We start from the raw sequence: 24,291 nt of genomic DNA on the forward strand, positions 1-24,291 counted from the left end.
ACACAGACCCACTAAGCACAGTACGCTCTCTAGACAAGCTGATCTATAAAGGATGCCCAGGATGTATTCAACTCGTCCGGACAACTCAAAATTTCTCAGCTACAAACCCTGGAGAAAGTTCTGGCCCAGATGAATTTCATTTTCTGAAATCCTAAACCAAAAGTTCAGCAGCTAAAACTGCCTTCCCAGGTTTCAAACAAGTTTTCCTGCTCTGCACTTGCTAGTCTTCTCTGTTCCAGTAAAACAGGCTACTGAGAAAACAAGGATGGGAATGTAAGGATGAAGGAGATGGGCATTCTAACTCTGGCACAGGTTTTCCCTAATATTAAAAAGGTTCAGTATTAAAGCTCTTTATGTGAAAGAGTGAGTGGCTCTGAAAAGAGCCTTTGGGTTAGATTAGGTGAAGACGCTTACTTGGCAAGCTCACTTGGAGCTGGTGTACTTGGTGACGGCCTTGGTGCCCTCGGACACGGCGTGCTTGGCCAGCTCCCCGGGCAGCAGCAGGCGCACGGCCGTCTGGATCTCCCGCGACGTGATGGTCGAGCGCTTGTTGTAATGCGCCAGGCGGGACGCCTCGCCCGCGATACGCTCGAAGATGTCGTTGACGAACGAGTTCATGATGCCCATGGCCTTGGACGAGATGCCCGTGTCGGGGTGCACCTGCTTCAGCACCTTGTACACGTACACCGAGTAGCTCTCCTTGCGGCTGCGCTTGCGCTTCTTGCCGTCCTTCTTCTGCGCCTTGGTCACCGCCTTCTTGGAGCCCTTCTTCGGGGCCGGGGCCGACTTGGCGGGTTCAGGCATGGTAAAGCTCTGACACCAAAACCTAGTAGAGTGAAAGCTGAGCGTGGGGTTGGCCTACTTTTATATGGCTTGTATGCAAATAGCGGCTTAATCTGTCTTAATGCCTGATTGGAGCAAATCAGCCAGTAGAAACATTTTATGCAAATCAGGAGAATTCAAATCCACTTTTTGATTGGCTGCTTATGTGGCAGCAACTCTAGATTCTTTTCTCCATCAGAAAAAAGTATTTTCAAAACAGCAAAAGTTTAATGTCTCATCACTAGTACCTATTTATGAGCCTTGCGTCTCCCTAGATCCCCACCTAAAGAGACAAAAGCCTGATACAAATTTATGATCCTGTTTTCCTGCCAAATTGCAGTTACCCGGATACTAAATGAAGGAAAGAGAACACAAAAATTAGCTAAATATTTAAATGTTTTCACAATTATGCCATGGCATTCCCAGTTTGATCAAAGTTGGCAAAATTTAAGCTTTCAGAATCAGAGGATCGTCACATTTAAACAGCGGTGCGATTTTTATGTTCCCTAAAAACAGTGTCTGGAAGTGGTGTCTGTGTTTGTTAGTGTGTTCGGAGTTATGCGATAGGGTGTTTCCATTGCTAAAATAAAACGTTTCTTCAAAGTCAGAAGCTTTGAGAAATGATAAAGGACGAAAGTGGACTGGGTCAATCACGTCCAAGAACAGAGCTTCTGAAGCCACTCAGGAACTAAATTTTCATTTTCATCTCTTCCCAAATTTAATCCCCAAACAAGGTGATTAAAACAAAACCAGTTAAGGAACTGTAAAGCAAAATACAGGCTGGGTAAGGGACGCAGAATTGTAAGTGAGAAGATCTGTCTTTCAACGTTAGACTTTCTCCAGTGAGTCCTGGTAGCCAATCACAAGGCCCATCCAGTGACTTAATTCACGGCGCGGAATTTGAAGATTCGGACCAATCAGGAGGACGTTGCCTTTATAAATAAGAGCCGGCGCAAAGGCACTTGCAGTTGTAAGCCGTGTTTGCAGGATCTCGCCATGGCCCGCACGAAGCAGACGGCCCGCAAGTCGACCGGCGGCAAGGCCCCGCGCAAGCAGCTGGCCACCAAGGCGGCCCGCAAGAGCGCGCCGGCCACCGGCGGCGTCAAGAAGCCGCACCGCTACCGGCCCGGCACGGTGGCCCTGCGCGAGATCCGGCGCTACCAGAAGTCCACCGAGCTGCTGATCCGCAAGCTGCCGTTCCAGCGGCTGGTGCGCGAGATCGCGCAGGACTTCAAGACCGACCTGCGCTTCCAGAGCTCGGCCGTCATGGCCCTGCAGGAGGCGTGCGAGGCCTACCTGGTGGGGCTCTTCGAGGACACCAACCTGTGCGCCATCCACGCCAAGCGCGTCACCATCATGCCCAAGGACATCCAGCTGGCGCGCCGCATCCGCGGGGAGAGGGCGTGAGTTGTCCCGAAGGAACACAAACTACCGACCCAAAGGCTCTTTTCAGAGCCACCTACAATTTCCGTTTGAAGAGCTGGGCCGCAACCACAGGATCTCCGCACTCCCGGAGTCCCCCTTGTCCCCACTAGCGTCGGGTAGGGGTGGCGCCAGGGCGCGTTCGCCGGCTGCCCACCTCCCGACTCCTGCCTCCGCCCGCACACTCGCCAAACCTCGCGATCCTCCCGTTGACAACCAGTGTGCATCAGGCCGATTGCGCCGCGTTCCCCAGCAGAGGGGGTTAGACAAGTCTTGGCTTTTGCGTGGAGCCGCCCATATGGCTGAGTGTATTTAAAGTGGCTCATAAAACCGCCGTGGATTTGGGTACTTTCAGCTGAACTACAAAATAGTATAGCGACAAGTTATAATACCCAGTCCTGAAAACAATGGCTCCCGGTTTGGGAAATCTCCGGAGCATGCTGTCAAAACCTGACCCGCAGCTAGCCAGGGCCTATCTACAAGGGCAGCAGTTAATGATACGTCCAGCCATATTAATACGTAATTAAGACTGCAACTTGCCAGGAATCCAGGCATGGATTCCCACATTTCATTCTGATAGGAGAAAGGACGGATCCTTGAGCAACCTGGAAAGCATCCTAGGGGGTTTACCGTGTTTGGTGGGGCATGCGCACGCTGGTGTTCAAGAACCCAGGCGGAGTGGTGCATGAGAGCAGTTTGGTGGCCATCCATTTCTTTCTTGACTGAGCAATACGTCCTGTAGTAAGGGTACTCCTTTTCTGCACTGGAAATAGATCTGGTACCTCAGGCATGGGTTCGCAGAATTTGAGACCCAGCTTGGAGCGGTACTAGCAGCAGCCTATCTGGTACAGCTGGGCAGGGCAGCGCTACCAAACCTGGGGCCTCGAGTAATAGCTGAGTATATTCACACCAGGAATTCGGAGCTTGTAGCAGCTCATAACTAAAAAGTCACGATTGTGCAGAATGTGTCTGCTCTGTCCTTGTGTGAGAAACGTGACGTAGTCAGTAAGGCAGAACCCAGCCCTTGCGCAGGTGGTGGTACATAACCCATTATTAATCCTCAGAGAACCAAGGAGGCAACAGCTCCCGTTTCCTCCAACAAATTCAGAATCCTCTGACAAACCCTAGAGCCATGGAGGATTTGTCCATCAGTCAGGTTTCACAGACATTGGTTGTGGGAACTCCTAGCCTCATCCCAGGGTTTATCCCTCACTGTGGGGACTACTAAACACTGGGGGCTTTTCGGGAACTAAGTGAACAGCTCTGCACTTCAGTGAAAACACAAGTCCCATGGCAGGAACCACAGGACGGGCATACCAGCAGTTTATTCAACAAACATGGGAGGCTCTTGGTGGGATAAATCCTTAGCTACAGAGCCCAGAAGTCAGATTTCAGAAACAATTGAAAATGTCGCTTGATGCAATATTTTGGAGCCTTGAAGCAAACTTGCACATGATAATAGCAACACCATGTGATTTCTTTGAGACTACTGAAAGAGTTATAAGGCTCCCAGCCATCACAGCAGTACTTTTGCATCTTACAAAATGTAATTTTGAGGTGGAATTCAGGAAACACAAAACAAAACTGGCAAGGACGGGGTGGGTGGGGACACAAAACAAAAATATTGTACATGAAAGGTCATAACAGCTTTATTTGCAAAAGCCCTAAATTAGAAACAACTTAATATCTTTCAATGGGTGAATGGTTAAATAAATTTTCATGCATCCATGCACGGAAGCCTACTCAGCAACAAAAGGGAGGCTAGTGATACACACAACAACTGGGATGGATCTCAAGGGCATCGTGCTTAGTGAAAAAAAAAAAAAAACTGTTGGGGAGGAAAAGTTTTCCCTTGTAGGTTCTTTGTCTGTAAATTGATATAAAAACAGATTAACAGGAGAAAATTTTAATTATGTGTGTATTGGAGCCCCATAACAATGTGAGACCCAAGGATAAGTCTGTCGGTAGATATTTATATGCCCCCCTGAGCTAAAGAATGGGATAGGGACCTGGGGCTTCAAAGGGAGAGAGGGCAACCTACAGATAGGTCTTTCAGATAAAAATTATCTCTGGTAATAGCTCTCTTTCTGGGCCAGGGCCCCTATCTAAAATTTTTTAGGTAGTTAAGGGAGAGGTAAAAGTTTTTCTTGAGTTTGCTGGGTCTTGATTGCCTTCAGTTCAAAATAACCCAAGTGCCAAAGCAGCACATTTTGGGGTCACATATATTGCTCCCCCTCAAAGTCATTTTCAAAAGGTTACATATTATATTACTCATTTAGATGACATTCTCAAAATGACAAAAACCAGAGATGGATAACAGATTAATGATTGCCACAGGACAGGGAAGACGTGTATGGATGTAATATAAAGGGGTAACAAGGAGTTCCTTGGTGATGTTGGAAACATTTTGTATCAGCACTGCAGTGGTATTTATGTGAATCTATATACATGGGGTAAAATTGCATAGGGCTACACACACACAAAGACAAATGAGTGCATGGTAAGACCAGTAAGAGTTGAAAAGCCCTGTAATCTAGGTAACAGTATTTTGCCAATATCAATTACCTGGCTTTGATATTGCAAGATACACTGGTTATGTGGGATGCGACCATTGGAGGAAATTGGTTCAAGGGGCTCTGTGAACGACTGTTGCAACTTAACAAGGTAAACTTTGCAACTACTGTTGCAAAATAACAAGATAAAAAAAAAAGCTGCTGGACAATTCTTTAACAATTGCTACTTTGCATTGCTTGGGATTCCATGGTTTGTTTAAGAAAATAATGTGATTTTTTTTTCACAAACAGCAGTTTTTTTGCTTTCTTCTGGCTGTTCTAGTGGTGACATGTCCATCGGGCCGATGTTTGGTTCATTCATGTTGGTACGTGATGTTTTACATCTTGCTGCCCCTGCCACAAAAGTCAATTGAATTTCAGAATTTGATATTCCTAATCTCAAATTTTCTGATGGGGTATACTTGGCCGAGCCAATCCATGCTCTTTTAGAACACTTTACTTGGTACATCATAAGTATGCAATAAAAATCACTTCTTACTTGAAAATTCTATTTATTCTAAGGACATCATTTATATTTTCTTAAAGCTAAACTTCCACGTAACTAGCTCAACACATATTTTTCATTAGAGTTCATGACAGCTTTGCTTGTGTTTCACGCACTAAGCCCAGAAAAGGACTCTCCACCTTTTGTCCTCCATATGAGAAAAACAGGGCCTTAGCCCCTGACAATTTACATTCTTTTCCTCTGCAACCCTTCATTGTTGAAATATATATGCTTAATTTGTATGGATAAAGCACACTGTACATACTAGTGTTATCTTGGAAATGTTTTGAAATCCTTCCATGTTCTTCAGTCTTATAAATACTTTGTTTTTAAGAACAGAATTCCTGGGCGATATGAATTTATTGTTCACGAACTAGACGCCAGTCATTTTGCTTATAATAATTCACTTACCAACAACTACTCTTCCTTCTTACTGCAAGTCTATCGAAACTCAAGTAGATCCACAGACAAGTTCAATGTTACAGTATGAAAGCTGCCACTCCCTGATCCCAAACCTGAAGCCTGGCCTGGTTGCTCCACAATATATTGACTAATTCCTTTGTTTCTTGGGACTTGGGCTTGTTTAAATTCCAGTGTAGCAAAAGATCCAAGAATATATATGGAAAAGCAAATCTTTGAACACATGTACCTATATATGAAGGAGGTCATTTCTTTTGTGTACATGTCTGAAACTTGTGTTTAGAGGTTCTTATTTTCTAAATACCAGTAAATCTCCCTACCCCGTGTCTCCTTTAGGCCTTAGAAGCAAGGGCGCGAGGACTTCGAGCGATTTCCTAACTTTTCCGGTGTTTTAGTTTTCACAAAGTTCTGCACAATTGTTACAAAAGGGGCTGCTGGGGGCTGGTATTAAGCTCCTTCGACTGTCATTCCCAGTGACTACTTACTGTGTCCGGCCGCGGCAAGGGCGGGAAGGGCCTGGGCAAGGGCGGCGCCAAGCGCCACCGCAAGGTGCTGCGCGACAACATCCAGGGCATCACCAAGCCCGCCATCCGGCGGCTGGCCCGGCGCGGCGGCGTCAAGCGCATCTCCGGCCTCATCTACGAGGAGACCCGCGGGGTGCTCAAGGTGTTCCTGGAGAACGTGATCCGGGACGCCGTCACCTACACGGAGCACGCCAAGCGCAAGACGGTCACGGCCATGGACGTGGTCTACGCGCTCAAGCGCCAGGGCCGCACCCTCTACGGCTTCGGGGGCTGAGCGCTCCCATCTCCCCACCGGAGCACCGCGATTCTCAACCAAAGGCCCTTTCCGGGGCCACCTGCTCTTTCTACTAAGGAGCTCTCCCTCGCCCCTGGGTGCTGCTCCGGGGGGGTGGGGGGGGTGGTTTGGTACAAACGTTGAAAATTCATGGGCACAACTTTCTCCTAATGCCGTGAGGTGTTCATAGCAGCTGCTGCGAATGAGCATCGAACACTTTCAGGATCGACAGGCGGGAAGCGGTTAAATTTGGTGATACAGCAGGTAGTGAAACGGTGGGTTAGACAGGTTGGTAGATTAGGAATCTTTTGGGCTCCTCCAGACCCCGCAGATCTAACTGCCACACTCCCTCTTTAAGGTGGCTGTACTAAAGTTTAGCAAAGTATACGAGAATGTCTCTAGGGTTACAGTTTTTATTTTTTCAATATACATTTGTGTGTGTGTGTGTGTGTGTGTGTGTGTGAGGTGGGTTCTCCCAGCCGTATTATGTTCTGCCGAGTCAGATCTGTTAGCTCTAGAATAAAAACAGTAATGAGCATAAACCTTAGCATATGCGGTGTTGAATGCATTTGTTGCACAGAATTTTCGTTTTATGTCAAACCCATTTTTGACGAGATGGTCAAAGATTATCAATGCTAAAATCTTTTGGAAAAAAGCTGGGGAACACTAGATTCAGATGGTGTCAAAGTATCTCCAAACAACGTTATTTGCAAAGGGAAAAAATATCCTTACAGTGGAGCAATGCTTCCCCCACCCCCCATCACTGCGTGTTAGCTGAGTGTCTAATTTAGTAGGACTAAAAGTAACCGACCACCTGTGTGCCTTCCCTCGTGCATGATAAATATAGAGCATCACCTCTGACAAAGGTGTACGAATCTAATCATGCCTCAGGAGAGTACAGGGGATAAAGGAGTCAGTTAAACACCATCACAAGGCGAAAACATCAAACCAGAACGTGGGACATTATATAACACAATTAGTTTGGTTTCTCGCAAAATCAGTCATAACAAAACCGTGGAGGAGTGTTCAAGATTGAAAGAGACTCAAGTAAGAGAGCACTGAACAAGACGTGTTGATTGGATCCTGGCTCTATAGATAAAGCTATAAAGGCCATTTTGGAGACAAGTGGGGAAACTTGAATACAGACCGGATATTACATTATTTTATGAGTTAGTTTTTCTTTTCTTTCTTTCTTCTTCTTCTTCTTTTTTTTTAGGTTTGATAATGTTGAGATTATGTGGAAAATTCCCTTATTCTTAGGAGTTAGATACTGAAATATTCATTGTTTCAAGCCTCATGATGTCTGCAATCTACTTTTAAATGGCTTAGCAAAAAATGTATATGCATACAGACATATACACAAAAGTGGTAAATTGTGCTCAGGTATTGAATCTAGGTGCTGTTTATAAAGATAATCGACCAACACACTTTTTATCTTTGTTGTTTGAATATTTTTATAATAAAAATTGGGGACAAACAGGCAACAAAATGTGTTGAAAATGGATCTGTGTCATTAGGAGAGGCTGTCTGAACAGGTGAGTGTAAAGATCTGCCCGGTACAGAGAGGGGGCAGAAGCAGCAGGGCACTCGGCCCGTGGTGTGTGTTAGAAGCACGTGTCTTACTCCCCTTGTGCTGACTCCTTGACCAGAAGTTGGTCAGAGGGCAAGGACATGGAACAGGTCACTTCGGGCCACGTTGGCAAAGAGTAGGACAGCCACCAGAGTAAAGATCCAGGGGGACAGTGAGTAAGTTAAATGCCATGGAGATTGGGAAAGATTTCTGAAGAAGGAGGCCCAGCAGTTGCCTGAGTGGGGAAGGCCCCTCCCGTCAGCTGAAAACCTGGGGATCAGCCTGCTTACACCAACTCTTTGGGATATGGTGAGCATCCACGCACTTTGTGCTGTGCAGTCACCACAGTGGGTTATTGTCACTGTTCAGTCAAGGTCAGGACAGGTGACACCCCCCTCACATTGGGCAATAGGAGGAGTGTTTCCTAAAGAAGCTATTTGCAAACTGAGTTCAAGGTACAGAAACCCCAAGAAATTGTGCCTCACCCCAGGCCTGGTCAGCGGGGCAGCTTATCCCCCATAAGCCTGATGGGGCAAGGAAAGCAGTTAAGAGAGCTGCATGGAAAGGGATCTCCAGCAGGTGCTGAGGCTTTGAGAGAGGGGTGCAAGCAGCCTGTGGGGACCCTTGGAGGGGAAACTGGGTAGTAAACACTCACAACACCCATCTCTCCTTCCTCCCATCTCCTACAGGTGGTTTTCACTGGCTGAACCCAACCAGAGGTGGGGGTCCAGGTAATCCATTGGTGGGATCCATGCAGGGGAGCCCCATATGGCCTAGGGCCAGGGGGAGAAGGTAGAGCTAAGTCTGGAGGGCCAACTGGAAGATGCTCAGTACAGTTATGTTTGAAGTAGGCCATCTCCGTGTTTTCTAAAATCAATGTTCTAGAAAGTTATCTGTTCCTATGACACACTTTCTTTTGAAAGATTTAAAATTCTTTGCCTTGTCCCTGGAAGCGGCTTGTAGGGTTGGTGTCACAGTTCAAACCATTCATAGACCACATGGGACTTTATTATAAACAAGTTACTCCATATACTCAATTCCACAGAATTGAATATTTACTCTCTAAATCTATGAATTTTGAGTTTAGAATGATGTATATTTGGTTGGCATTTGGCTTTCCATGGGAAAAATTGAAACCTGTAATCATGTGTTTTAAGTTTAAAAACAAACAAAAAAAATGAAAGAGAACACAACAAAACTTTTTAAAAATAGATGTTAATTCAAGGTTGCATTTCGAACTTTTAAAAGATTTTTTAAAGTTTGTATGTATTTTTCACCACAGATAAATAGTTATTTTTATATTCCTTGCTCTATGTGAATTATATAACTTGCTTTTTTCCTTCTGTTTTTAGTTTCCCATTGTGTGCCATATTTTTCATAACTTCCTCCAGTTTGTACATTTTTTTAAAGATTTTATTTATTTATTTGAGGGAGAGAGAATGAGAGATAGAGAGCATGAGAGGGAGGAGGGTTAGAGGGAGAAGCAGACGCCCTGCCGAGCAGGGAGCCTGATGTGGGACTCGATCCCAGGACCCTGAGATCATGACCTGAGCCGAAGGCAGTCGCTTAACCAACTGAGCCACCCAGATGCCCTGTATGTTTTTTTTTTTTTTAACATTTTATTTATTTATTTGAGAGAAAGAAAGCACAAGCAGGGGGAGGGGCAGAAGGAGAGGGAGAAGCAGACTCCCTGCTGAGTGGGGACTCCATCCCAGGACCCCAAGATCATGACCTGAGCCCTAGTTAGACACTTAACCAACTAAACCACCCAGGCGCCCCTGCACATGTGTTTTAATATGAACAGACTATGTTTCGGACACACGTGCACAGGATTTATTGGTAAGGATTTAGCCGGGCTGCTCACCCACGGGCAAGGTCATTGCATAACTTTGGCACTTTGCTGCCTCCAAACAAACAGCTCTATACATTTTTGCTCCATTTCTTAGAAATAAAATCCTTTCTAGGATATGCATTTTCCCAGTTACTTTAGTTTTTCCATCAAAGCCAAGCTTTTCAATCCACTTTCCCATAGGCCCCAGAATATTTTGGGCCCTTATATAATATGGCAGGGTTTAACAGCAGACAAGAGCCAGAGCGACTGGCTTAGAATTATGGCTCTAACACTTACGAATTGTGTAATAAGTCACATAAGCTCTCTGTGCCTCAGTGACCTCATCTGTAAAATGGGGATGATGATACCTTCCCGACAGGGTTGTTGGGAGGGTTTTGGAGTCAAACAGACATGGCTTGAATCTTGGCTTCTCTCTTTTCTGGTCTGAGATCTTGGAAAGTGTAACACTTGGAAAGTATAAAAACTAATAAATCTCTACAGTAGTGGTTTGGAGTATTACACAGTGTTTTTGAGAGTTGAGTTCTTATCTCTAAACCTTACTTTAACCCATGTGAGGGATAGATGGTGATCACCAACAATTTTAAATGAATTTTTTTCTCTTATGTTTTACTTCTAATACCCCAAAAGAATCTTCTGTTCGCCAAGGGAAGAGAGAAAAGGAGAGTTCTGAACCACGATAGGGCTCTTTTATCTCCTACCATGGTCGGGAGAGTGTGGCCACTCTGCGGACAAGCGCACGATCAGCTTAGGTCTCCAGGACATGCAGCACCCATGGGATCCTCTGTTCTCTGCATTTCCACCCGCCTTTTGCTAACTTGGCAGCACTCACATCATTCAGGGGAATGGCTGGCTACCTGGCTTTTCCATCCCCTGGAGACTTTATCCTCCTCTCCGTGATTTCTGTAGCTCCCCTCTATAGACCAAAGTGGGTTCCCCGAACCCTTGTGTTACACACTTCACAGAGCAGACTTTCCCCTTCTCTTCTAGTTTTTTGGCTGGTTGAATATTTGAACTTCCATAAGACAGAATAACAGAAGCACAACAAATTTCGTATCATACAGGAGCCCCATAAAAATAAGATTCCCCGGCAGTCAGGTAATCGAGGTTTATATATGTCATCCTGAGCTAAGGGGAAGGGGGCCGGGATCTGGGGCTTCAACGGGAAGGAAGACAACTTATAGAAGATGGGAAGAGCAAATGTTTGGTAAATAAATGTTTGCCATGGCATGCAGATAGGTCTTTCAGATACAGAACTTACCTCTGTAATAGGCCAGAATGATTGTTAGGCTTTTTAGCCTCATCATTGATTTTGTTTTAGTTTCTCAACAAGTGCTTAAGCCCTTGGGGGAATGTGCTCAAGGCAAACCGCACTCCACTTAATTTCTAAGTAAGAATGCTAATGTATAAAACTAACATGGATGTGATGTCTAGAGTAGTGGCCTCCAAGAGCGGAGGACTTTTTACAAGAGCTGTCGAGAGAGATTAAGTGACTTATCTAAGGTTACCTTGTCGGGTTTTCTGAGAGAAGCCTGTGGTCTTCTTACTAAATGTCTGTTTAGCTGGTAACCATCCATTTGTTTATAAATTGTGGTTGAATCAGACTAATTGTAAGGATTTAAAACTTACGTTTCTCCAAAGCTGATGGTTTTCTTCTTCACTGCTGTGTATGCTACACTGATATTCTTGGTGAGGGACTTGATCATACCGTGATCACAACATTGCAGGCAGGAGACGTTAAGAGGCAAAGGAGTGGGGTCTCCTCTAGGGATATTACCTTCACTTTTACTCCGTGCACACCAGATGTCTGGAGCACCCACCACATGTCAGGTGCTGTGCTGGGCACTTGTGAGAGGAGACGGACAATGCCCAAGTGCACAGAGATGGTAATTTCAGATGGTGAACAGTATTGTGAAAGAAATACACTCAAGGTAGTCAGGGACCGTGGCTTATGGGATCCTGCAGATGCTGACAAGGCTTTTGGATTTTATTAACACAGAGGAGGAACCTGATCTGGTTTAGGTTTCATGTGTCAGAAGATTCACTCTGGAGAAGCTACGTCTGTCCCTTAGTGGAGGTCGGAGTGGGTGTAAGTGCAGAGCAGTGTGAAGGCCGCTGCCGATGGCCGGGCGAGAGCCGAATGGGCCTTCGATGGTGGTGGAGGTGGTGAGGGGACAGTGGAGAGAGACACTGATTTTCACTCTAGGATTGTTTTACTTGGAGGGCCGACGAATCCTTAGACCTATTGCACCCTTTACCCTCAACAATGCTGCCTACCCGTTGACAAGTTCTTTTGTCTCCTTTTAAAAGACCGTATCGGGGTACCTGGGTGGCTCAGTCGGTTAAGCGTCTGCCTTTGGCTCGGGTCATGATTCCAGGGTCCTGGGATCGAGCCCCGCATCGGGCTCCCTGCTTGGTGGGGAGTCTGCTTCTCCCTCTCCCTCTGGCCCAGCTCATGCACTCTCTCTCAAATAAATAAAAACCTTAAAAAAAAATAATAAAAGAAACTGTATCTGTCTTCCAGGAACCTTGGTCCCCCCCACTGTTGTGACAAGAATGATGTACTAATTCATTCTGTATCTTCTTTTATATCAGTGGCATTAAATCAATGTCTCCTCTTCAGAGTGGCAGCCTGGGGCTGTTTCCGAGCCACAGAGGATAGCTGAGCCACAGAGGATAGCTGTTACCTGAGTGAATTTGTACAAGTGACTTCATGTCTGAACACCTGTAGAAAGAGGATGGATCACCCTACCTACCTCACAATGTTGTTGTGAGGACCCGATTAAATACTTTGTGTACACATTGTGAACTTTAAAGTATAATAAAAGTGCGAGTTACTGTGACCAAGCATTCCACCCCAAAGAAAGCCTTATTATCTGAAACAATTTGCCTAATAAAAAGCCCGGGATTTCACAACAATGACTATTGTAGGTTCTTAATTGTTTATATACAACATTCGGACTGTGACAGGACGTTTTGAACTGATGCTAATTGGGGCCTGTAAGTCCTTTGTGCAATGATCTGATTCACTTATGCTGGGGGTACAAGACTTGTTCTGTCTGTCTGGTCTCAGTTTATCTTCATAACAGCCTGGCCAGAGCCTACGCCCCCACCTAGAGACAAGAAAGCGAGGCTGAGAAGTTAAGCAAACTGTCCGAGATTAAATACTGAGAAAGGTAAATGCAGGGAGTCCATCCAGGGCCTAGAGGAGCAAAAGTCCATGGTCTTTCGTCTCTAGCATCCTGCTTTATTTTCAATAGTTACCCCTTTATCCCTGCTCTACCTTTTTCTCTTAATAACACATTTGTCCTCCTGCCAACAATTTGGGGATTAGCTGCTCCCTTAGGGCATGTGATTCTGGTTAGGCTAGAACGGGACCCCTGCAGTCGGAAGATGGGGCAGTCACATAGGGATGATCTATGTTGTGACTTTCTCTTCTGTTCTTCATATATATATATATTTTTTCATTTGAGAGAGTGTGGGGAGGGGAGGGGCAGAGGGATAGGATCTCAAGCAGACTCCCCGCTGAGCACGGAGCCAGATGCAGGGCTGGATCCTGAGATCAAGACCTGAGCTGAAATCAGGAGGCAGACGCTTAACCCACTGAGCCCCCCAGGTGCCCCTGGGCCCACATATATTTAACATATTTGTCTGTCATTTGGTTTTTCTCATTTGTGAAGATCCTGAACAAGTTTTTTGGTCAGCTTCTATACCATCCCCCCCCCCCCCACCTTTTTAAATTGATTTAAATAGGTATTGATTTATATTCTGGATCCTAGCACTTTGTCAGTTTTATATCTTTTTCAGTTTTGTGACTTGTATTTTTGCTCTTTACATGGTTGCCTATATAAACGGAACCCTTTGTGTTTAACACAGTCACATTTACCCATCTTTTACTTTATTTCTTTTTTTCTTTTTCCTGTCTTATTTTACAAATTTCCTTCTCTAATCCAAGGTCACGATGGTATTTACTTATGCTATTTTTTAGGAGTTTATGTTTTGCCTTTCACGTTTCAGTCTTTAGTCATCTCGGGGTGAAGTTTTGATTTCATTCGTTTTTCCATGTGGCTCTCCAGCTTTGCAGGTGTCATTTCCAGAAGGCATCTTATGTTCCTTGCAGGTCTGTTATGCCTTCTCCACCCCATATTGAGTGCTCCCAAGTGTGAGGGTTTCTGGGTTCTGTACTATATTCCATTGGTCTTGTCTGGACTTTTACCAATACAATATATTGTTTTTTCACCATGATGCCTCGATGATCTTTACTATCTGGGAACAGAGTCCACCTCATTGCTTGTCACATAGGAGATTAAGTATTGATTTGATTAAGAATCCAAACTGCGCATCTTAGAGATAAAATAATTATGCCTTTTACTCTGGGAACTAGGCTTTCCTATGGCAAATGTAGGTTAAGTTCCCAGGTAAAATCTCAAGCCAAATTTTCACACTATGACAAAGGAAGGTTAAGGCTACTTCAATTAGGTTATTAGTCCTGTATTTGTTTCCTGTGGCCGCTCTACCAAATTAACACAAATTTAGTTGCTTAAAAGAAAAAAACCCTTAAATTTATTAAGCTTTCACTTCTGAAGGTCAGAAGTTCAAAATGCGTCTAAGGGGCTACAATGAAGGTGTTTAAGACTGCATTTCTTTCCGAAGATCTAGAGGGAATTTTTTTTTTTTTTTTGCCTTTTTCAGCTTCTAGAGGTCACCCATATTCCTTGGCACGTAGTCCCTTCCTGTGTCAGCCAAGCGCATTGCTTCAGTTTCTTCATGGTCACTTCTCTGACCCTCATGCCTCCTTTCATAAGGATCCTCGTGTTGCATGGGGCTCACTTGTATGATCTGAAATCATCCCCTCATCTCCACACCCTCCATTTCGTTCCATCTGCAAAGTCCTTTTCGGTAAGCTAACATATTCACAGGCTCTGGGGATTAGGACGTGGGCATCTTTGTGGGTGGGCTGGGCCAGGTATTCAGTCCGCCAAGGCCACAACAAGGAAGGAAGCCTTTCTGCACCTGTGGGGGTCCAGAGCACGCCACCCCAGTATATGCCACTTCGATATCGAAGATCAAATCAGTTGGACTTGATAATCAGAATATTGATTATTTTCAGCTAAAGGCACTTGAAAAACATTCGATGCAAGAAGGGTGCTCTGAACTTCCTTTTCCTTCCAGAAAGCAGGAGATGAAATTCCCATGTGAACGGTGTCCCCACCTGCACCAGGAGGTAAGAACATTCTTCTCACCAGAGACGCGAACTGAGATGGAGAGAAATCTGTAAAAATGGATCTTGTTAAAATAACCCTTATCCTCCTTCAGCTTCCCTATATCATTTTAGCCACTGTTCCATAATTTCCTCTCTTCATGCAACCCAGGCTGTAAGTACGCAGGCCTAGCCACGTTTTTGGGTCTTCATTTTCTTGGGAAGACCCCTGTGCACGTGGAAAGTAGAATTTGTATTGTTTTTCTCCTGCTAATTTTACCTTCCTTACACATCACTGTTGGGAAGCAACTTTAAGCACCTAAAATACCCAAACTCTACCACCAGAAAGTATTTAAAACCATTTAATACCTTTTTTTTTTTTTTAACTCCACGTGCTTAGTTGCAAAAAGAAAGGCTGACTCTGGCTTATCAAACATGAGAGGTGATGTTTTAAGGGGTAGACAGATGGCCGCGTCCTGGGGAGGGGCTGTGGAACCAGGCCTGAAGCCGCTCCCAGGGACAAAAGCCGAAAGCATGCTGCGGAGCCGGCCGGGCGCGGCGACCACAGGTGCCCCTGCTCCCCGGGCACCTGACCCCCTGGACGCCGTGGCTGCTGCCACCACCAAAGCCTGGACGCTTCTGTCCACCCCTCTCCCAGCAAAGTGAGGCTCCGGCCTCTGCTGTCCCGTCCGGCAACTTTGAAGAGAAGTCTTTCGAAGGTGAGGCTGATCCATGGAGCCTGGCCACACATCCCCATTTCAGCCGCCAGGGAGGCTGGCAGGTGCAGCCGGGGAGCCTGGATATGTGGAGCTGCTTCTAACATGGGAACCGCACAAATGCATGAAAGAAACAAGTGGATCCGTAGTTTGCAAACTCCAAGTTCCACAATAAAAACAAAACAAAACAAAAACATACATACTTGAAACTAAAATTTTATGACATGATATTTTTATTTATTACATGAGATGGTACTTTGATATTTTCTATATATTATACTATACTATTTTTAAAAATCCACATCAATGGATATGATGTAGGAAAGATGTTAGGGCTCGAAGCCGAGGCCAAGAAAGAATTCTTGAGACGTCTTTGGTGCAAAAAAAGTGGTTTTCCTAAAGCACATGGACAGGACCCGTGGGTAGGAAGAGCCGCACTGGGGCCATGAGGAGTGGCCTGTTACGTACTTTCAAGTTGGGAGGGGTTAGGGACAACGTGAGTCTCTAGTTTCCAGGACCTACCTGTTGTTAGGAAAAGGTCATTTATTACTGTTTCGTAAAAACTCAGTCATGGGACTCTTCAGATGTATATCAGTGGGTCATCTGCTTGGAGGATGATTGCCAATGTGTATCTTGGGGGGTGGGGTAGAGACAAAGGAAGTTTCCAAAGGAATTTTTATGTGTTAAAGTAGACTCACAGGATCCTGGAGGTCAGGCTAGGATTGCCTTTTGCCCTTAGTAAAGTATTAACATCCAGGCCGCTGAGCTCCCAGAGGAAGGTCACTCTGCGTGTTTCAAGGACTTGTCAATGGGCTGTGGGTAGTAAGGAAATTTAACTGTTCTTTTGCCTTTGTTTCCCACAACAGACATAGGTAAATCCAAATTTCGGAAGTGCAGTCAATAACTCTGAATAAACATACCATTTTCACTCAGAGTAAATAAATTTGGATTAATTTGGACGATTAAATATTTTCATAAAAGATCTATTTTTCATAACTATTTTTCATACTGTATCAGTGAATATGCTAAAAACATAATACCATACATTTTTAGGAAAGTTTACATTGTAGAAAAGATCAAGCCTAGTTACAGAACTAAAGAAACAGTTTTTTTTTTTTTCCAAGTAGGCTCCGCACCCAGCATGGAGCCCAACATGGGGCTTGAACCCATGACCCTGAGATCAAGACCCAAGCCGAGATCAAGAATTGGATGCCCATCCAACCGAGCCACCCAGGCACCCCAAGAAATAGTTTTTTTGGCATCACACTTAAATCAAATATGGACCAAAAAAAAAAAAAAATCCTGCTAATCCCTCTTTTATTTTCTTTCTCTTATCTCATGCCAGCAAAATAAAGCTTAGGAATTCTATAGCAACATATGACTATTCCATTAAATAGTGATAGAAATCTGGCTCACTTTGATTACATATAAGCCTATGACAGTGGCATTTTTGTGAGAAAATTTTGGGTAAAATTATCCTCTTTGAAAGGTGGACTTTAAAGACCTGCGAGAACAAGAAACAGGAGGCATATTTATTTTATACATGCAGACTGGGACTCATTAAATTATTTTTATCCCACACTGAGAGTTTACAATCTGTATCTGAAAGTCTGCGATGGTGCTTTGTAGCCACAAGCCTGACATTTGTGTCAAAGAAAGTGGTAAGAGAGGAAAAAGTTCTAGGGGAGCAGATAAAATTATTAAAGGAGAGGAATTTGTATAAAAGTTTACTTGTGACCTTTGATAGTTTATTCATTCCATTGAATCATCTAGTCATTGCACAAATATTTACTAAGTGAATACTAGGTGCTGGTAATTACCTTGGTCCTGACAATAGCAAAATGAAGATACTGTCTAAGCCTTCCAGGCATCTAGAGAGCTGTTGAAGTGTGTAGTAGCTCTGAGGTCGGATTGGGAACTCTGATGCTGGGTTAGGCTCATGTGTGGAGCATGTCTTTTGGAATGTCAGGAAGTCCTAGGCACTGATTTTGCCCGGGAGAATCAGGTGAAGTTTTCCTGAAGGAAACTCTTAAAGGAGTGAAGGGGATCAGGATCTGCCACCCCAAAATATGCCACTTTATATAAGCATTTATACAAAGCATAAGAATTAATTCTGGCTGAAGGCATTTGAGTTCCTGATATCTTTCTGTGCCTAAAAGCAGGTCCTCTCAAAAATAACTCCGTTGTTATACATCCCCTCCTTGGGAGCGACACTCGTCTCTTGTTGTAAATGAGAAGTTGGTACCACACCCAGACAGATTTTGTCATAAACTATCATATCTGCCATCTATTCTTTTAGGCCCATTTATCTTTCCAAAAAGTCATTTGCTTTTCCATAAGAGCCCTTCTTCCCTCCCTGTCCCCTACTAAATTAGGTACATAGACCCCAAACTCTAACTTCTGCTTTGAGTTCCTTATTGCCGAGGGCTCTTACGCGTGTATGTGATGCACATGCTAAGCTTCTGTTTGTTTTCCTCTGGTTAGGCTGTCTTAAGTCTCATTTAGCGGGTCCAGCCAGAGAACCTGAGAGCATTTTTATAAAACCTCCCAAAAAGTTGAAGGTTCTTTGTGGATGAAGACACGTGTATATAAAGGATACTGTTGAGGAAAAGAAAACTCCAAGTATGACAAGTTGTTCAGTATATTCAGCTAGAGAAGTCAGTGGTAGATGGGGAGACCGGCTGGAAGAGGAGATTCTGCAGGTGAGCAGGTGCCAGATAAAGCACAGGAATTGGATTTTATTCTGCAGATGTTAGGAGAACCAGTGAAGGCTTTTTATTTTTTGTAGTTTGGCCTAGATGGGATAATGAAATGTGCACATCACTCAGGTCTCGGACTGCAGCGAGGTGGAGGGATTCTGGTGCGGGGGGGTGGGGGAGGTGGGGCGGCGCAGGTGAATGATGCAGGCAAAGATCTGGCAGGAACCTGCAGTCACAGAAGGGCTTTGAGGATTGGGCTGGAAGGCTGTGTACAAGAGGCAGAATGTCCCAATACCCTTTCAGGGTCTCTGGCTGAGCCCAAGAATTAAATTGACATAAAACAGAGTAACAAGAGAAAAACATACACATGTTATTTAATATTTTTATGTGTTCATGGGATTCTTCACAGGAACATGAAGCCCCTGAAAGTGGTTAGGCCTAAGTGCTTACATGCCAGGCTGAACAAAGAGTAATAATCTTGAAATAGCAACAAAAATAGGAGGGGATGAAAGGAGATACAGGGTTATTTTAACAAGGTCTGTTTGTATAGATTTCTGTCAGCATGACTCCGTTTCTAGTGATGCATTCTTCTCCTCATATAGGCATGACTCCTTTCACATGGGGTCATTATCTGCCTTCAGGGAGAAATGGGAAGGTCAGAGCCCCATTCTTACATCTGCTTTTCAAGCGCCTTGAGCTCAAAATAATCCTTATGCCAAAGTGTTGTAATTTGGGATGGCCTCTTCTGCTACCTTTCAGCTGATCCTCAGTTCTTTCCTGGGTGCCTGGATGTCTCACCATGTATGGAAGAGTCTGGAAGAGATGGCTCAAGGAAGATCTACGGACTGATGTGAAGAGACTGCAAGTTTGTTCATTGGGAAGAATTACAAGCAGAGGAATAGGGCCCCAAAAGCAAAGTGAGAAGAATCATGGAGAATACAGGATCTGGGTCAGGACGAAAGATACCAAATACCGTGAAGAGACTGCGAAGGGAGGAGGGATGAACAAGGTCAGTTGCAGCAGATGGATGTTCTTAGTGTTCTTTAGGACTTGGCAATTAGGTCACTGGTAACCATGGCAAAGGTATTTTAGTGAGTGGTGCAGAAGACGGATAATCATGAAGAGTGACTGAGACATGGGTACTCCAGATTACTTGGAGATTTAACATAATAGTTCGGATCTAGTAATCGATAGGGGTCTGGTTTAAGTTGAGACAGGTATATACATTGATAGTAAGGAGCCAGAAGAGGACTTAAGCTGGGCTACAGCACTACCGTTAAATTAGGACAGCCCACAAAGCTCACTAGTTCGTTAAAAAAAGCTATTGATAGTATCTGTGGGCTTAAGACAACACAGACGAAAACTGTCCATGGTCAACAAGGGCGTGCTCTCCCTGGCATCCAGTAACGCAAACTCCGGTCTTCAGGTAAGCAGAGCACATTTAGAACGTCAGTAGCTGGGTGAGCATGGGCTGAAGGCCACCTCTTCCGGCTGCTTGGCAGGGAAATGAAGGGAGGGCTGAAGTCCTAGGTGGGAAGGCCAGGACGGAGCGGACAGAACACGGGAAGGAGGCAAGCCCGGCGAATGCAAGCTGCACGCCTTCCCTCCCCGGGGTCCGCCGGGGGAACGGGGCGCCCGTCCAGCCGGAGTCCGAAGGAAGGAACAGCGACAAAGCAGCGGATGTTACCTTCGTGCTCCGGCAACAGCTCTTCCTACGACCAAGTGGGTGGCCCTGAGAAGGGCCTTTGGTTGAGAATCGCGGTGCTCCGGTGGGGAGACGGGAACGCTCAGCCGCCGAAGCCGTAGAGGGTGCGGCCCTGGCGCTTGAGCGCGTAGACCACGTCCATGGCCGTGACCGTCTTGCGCTTGGCGTGCTCCGTGTAGGTGACGGCGTCCCGGATCACGTTCTCCAGGAACACCTTGAGCACCCCGCGGGTCTCCTCGTAGATGAGGCCGGAGATGCGCTTGACGCCGCCGCGCCGGGCCAGCCGCCGGATGGCGGGCTTGGTGATGCCCTGGATGTTGTCGCGCAGCACCTTGCGGTGGCGCTTGGCGCCGCCCTTGCCCAGGCCCTTCCCGCCCTTGCCGCGGCCGGACATGGCGAACAGCAGGCGATCGTTACAGTCCAGTCCCGGAGCTCGGCCTGCAGCCCTTTATATACCAGTCCTGCGGACCGTTTAGGAAACTGAAACGCTAGGGGCGGGAACGAGACCTCCGCTCCGCCCCTTCCCACCTTCCTCGGCGGGGCCCCGGCTTAGCGAGGGGAGGCGGCGGGGGGTGCGGGCCGCATCTGACTCCCCTTTCCTTGGAGAGGCCGGAATCGCTGGTTTCTGCGACTAGTCCTGTGCCTGTGGGGTCTCTCAGATCATTGATATTGTATAAGTCTCCTCACCTCTTTTATCATTTATAAAAAGGAGGCAGTGACGGTACGGTTGTCTATAAAAGCGAGGGATAACAGAATAAAAGTAATTTTTAAATGTGAAGACTTTTAAAAAATGCAAGTATTAATGCTTACAATTTTAACAATACTTATTTAAATAGGGCAGATCACAGAACATTCTCCTTTGGCAGGACATATATACTTATGTGGTTTTCAGCATTACTGATAAAAAGGAAACTCTAGGAAGGGGAGCAAACTCTACTCCCAAATTTATAAAGCACTATCTGTATTGTAGAGATGAGGAATTCCAGGCTTGGAGACCTAATCCTGTTCTAATAAGTGATATTGTTGGGGTAGAGCTGAGGTCTTCTGATCTTGTCACCTACCGCTAATCTATGTCAGTAAAATATTGAAGATACATCATGCTGTGTAAAAGTTTGCAAATCAACGAACTAATAATAAACATAAATGCTAATAAACTGAAATATTGTCCAAGTAAAAAGAGTTGCAGAATTAACATTCTATACATAGATGGTACATAGATACGCTTAATAGACAAATGCCAATATTTACTCATCCTTACATTCACAATAAGTGCCTCCCTTCCGTGTACTATAAAAGGTAATTTTAAAAATTCCTTCTCTGCTGGTACTTACAGTATAGGCAGTCAGCCGATTATAGATTTCCCTTAGGCGGACATTATTGAAATTTAGCTCAGTTACAGTTACCTGCAGACTTAAGACCCAGTGATCTTCCACGCATCAAAGAAGAATCACTGATTCGTTCATTCATTCAAGAACTCAAGGTCTAGTATATGCCAAGATCAATCTACAAATACCAGGTTTACAAAGACAATCATACAGGTTCTTTTAAGGAACTCAAAGCGTAAGAAGAAGGAAGAGAAAAGTAAACTCAGGGTGAGGGGTCAGACGTTGGCCCCGAATACCAGTTTCCATCTAGCAGTAATGGGTGCAGCAGCCGTATTCCAACAGTCTTAGCCTCACCTGGGAGCTTGTTAGACGCACAGAATTTTAGGCCCGACCCCAAGTCTACTGAATTGATATGGCATTTTTAACAGTATCTCCAAGTGGGTGGTATGCTCATTCAAGTTTGAGAAGAGGTTTTTTTAAAGATATTATTTATTTGAGAGAGAGAGAGCAGGAGCAGAGGGAGAGGGAGAAGCAGGCTCCCCACTGAGCAGGAAGCTCATTGGCAGGTGGGGTGGGGGCTGGGGGTGGCTGGATCCCAGGGTCCCGGATCCTGACCTGAGCCAAAGGCAGACGCTTAACGGACTGAGCCACCCAGGCGTCCCAAGAAATTGTTTTAAAGCTGTGCTGCCCTAGTTAACCACTAGTCAGTTGCGCTCACTTAAATGTACAGTAATTGAAATGAAATCAAATTAAAAATTTCTTCCGTCACTCTAGCCACATTTAACTGCTAAATAGCCACATGTCGGTAGTGGCTGTCTACTTGACAGTTCAGATAAAGAACACGTCCATCATTGCACATACATGCTATTGGGCTGTTCTGTGACAGTGACTCTCTCATGAGGAACTTCTAGTCCACACGGGGAAGGGAGTGTGGTGGATATTTGAAAATCAGGCTTACTGCAGGAAGTGAGGATCGGAGTATTTTTGAAATATGAGAGCGATTAATCAACCTCTGGGCATAACAGATATCACAGATAGAGAGGGACATACAAAAAGGAAATTGGAAGTTTGGCGTCGGTATTGCCCTTCATAGGAAATAAAATGAGATCTTTGGAGAGGAGTTTCAAGTGGGAGAGTGCTCTCAGATGAGACCATCTGATAGGAAATTAAAATAGATGTGCTTTCTCATGGCCCTTCTGAACACATTTGATTCTAACACAATGCTCTATCTGCCATAGAACCCTTATGCTGTCTTCACTCTTTTTTGCTATTAACTTACAGTCACTTTTCTTCTTAAACTCTGAAATTCACTGAATTTTGGAACACATAAGTACAGCCACCGTGGACTGACCTGGTGAGTGCTACCTAGATCTTTCAGAGTGGTTTACTGTGATGAAAGGGAGGTTGACATCAAAATTGGGAGAACATGAATTCCTACGTGAGCTATCCATCACTCATCCAACTGTGCTTTTTCTCAGTTATTTTTATATCTATAAAATTAGTGGTGCAAATTTCAGTCCAGTGCAAAATCAATTGTCTTAAAATGTATACAGACTCAGGCCTCAAAAGTAAGGAACACAACATTTTCGTGGGCTACCCAAGTAATAGGTGGAACCTTTCAAGTTCCCAGTCCCTTGGGATGAGCCAGCTTTCCAGAACCCTGTTTACGCTACACGTACAGAGAGGATAAGTACCTCGGTCTCAGGCCATAGCAGTAAGTATATGCACCCAAGCCCCAACTTTCTATAAACATCTGGGGAAGACCTTTTCAGGTGGAATCAAGTCTCAATTATTGCCCTCCAGGAAGGGCAGAGATTACCTACAGTGAAGGAAATAGCCCCAAAGTCTTCTTACTTATTTAGAACCTAAATAGCCCTGGAAACCAGTAAGAGTTGTACAAGAATGGAATGGTGACATCTGCTGTGGGATCCTGTCACCCATCTTAAATTGAGTGTATGTAACTTAGGGAACAATTCCAAGGAGTTTTCTACAACTGATGTTTTGGCTACAATGATGACCAAAATGGTAAACTTTTACAAATCTGAGTTATAATTCTATCTTTAGGTCTAGATGATAATATAGACTCTGGTCTGAAAAGGAACAGGGCCTATGTAATGTCTGGGACCATTGCTATTGACATTGATGCTACTAAGGATGACAAATAGCCCCTTCTACACACACATGGAATGCCTGCTTAGGGAGAACTGCATGCTGCAGATCCAATCCTATAAGTGTACTCTCTAAACACAATATTTGTGTTTGGTTTTTAACATGGACTCAAGCCCCAGAGGCTTGGTTTCAGTCAGTGCCAGTCAATAGATGGCTATTTAAAAACAGGCCAAGTGACTTTTATGGAATTAAGTGTTAGTGTGGAGAGATGACATCTTCAAAACTGATGATCTTATCTTGGATTTATTTGAGAAAATTTGTAAATCATCATTGAATGTAAACCCGAATAACAAAATTTTTGGAAATAAGGGTATTTGTTGGAAGAGACATAACACCAAAATACTGTTCTTGTTTTTTTTTTTTTTTTAAAGATTTTTTTATTTATTCATTTGACAGAGAGAGACACAGCGAGAGAGGGAACACAAGCAGGGGGAGTGGGAGAGGGAGAAGCAGGCTTCCCGCAGAGCGAGGAGCCCGATGCGGGGCTCGATGCGGGGCTCGATGCGGGGCTCGATGCGGGGCTCGATGCGGGGCTCGAT

At 44.9% G+C, this 24,291-nt stretch overlaps 2 protein-coding genes and 1 pseudogene across 3 annotated transcripts; 1 reads left to right on the top strand and 2 right to left on the bottom strand.

The window, feature by feature from the left end:
- Positions 1-390: 390 nt before the first annotated feature.
- LOC116629173 (histone H2B type 1-C/E/F/G/I) lies at positions 391-839 on the bottom strand. Its single transcript, XM_032399473.1, has one exon. The coding sequence runs from the start codon at positions 802-804 to the stop codon at positions 424-426; it is 381 nt and encodes a 126-aa protein (XP_032255364.1). The 5' UTR covers positions 805-839; the 3' UTR covers positions 391-423.
- Positions 840-1,802: 963 nt separating this feature from the next.
- LOC116629174 lies at positions 1,803-6,519 on the top strand (annotated as a pseudogene). The gene is made up of 2 exons (XR_004298710.1): positions 1,803-2,151; positions 6,196-6,519. The product of XR_004298710.1 is annotated as a histone H3.1-like (transcript).
- A 13,755-nt stretch (positions 6,520-20,274) lies between these two features.
- On the bottom strand, positions 20,275-20,678 carry LOC116629175 (histone H4). Its single transcript, XM_032399474.1, has one exon. It carries the CDS (start codon positions 20,650-20,652, stop codon positions 20,341-20,343), a length of 312 nt encoding a protein of 103 aa, XP_032255365.1. The 5' UTR covers positions 20,653-20,678; the 3' UTR covers positions 20,275-20,340.
- Positions 20,679-24,291: the final 3,613 nt, after the last annotated feature.

This window comes from Phoca vitulina, unplaced genomic scaffold (genome assembly GCF_004348235.1).
Source record: "Phoca vitulina isolate PV1807 unplaced genomic scaffold, GSC_HSeal_1.0 scaffold338, whole genome shotgun sequence".
Taxonomy (NCBI): Eukaryota; Metazoa; Chordata; class Mammalia; order Carnivora; family Phocidae; genus Phoca; species Phoca vitulina.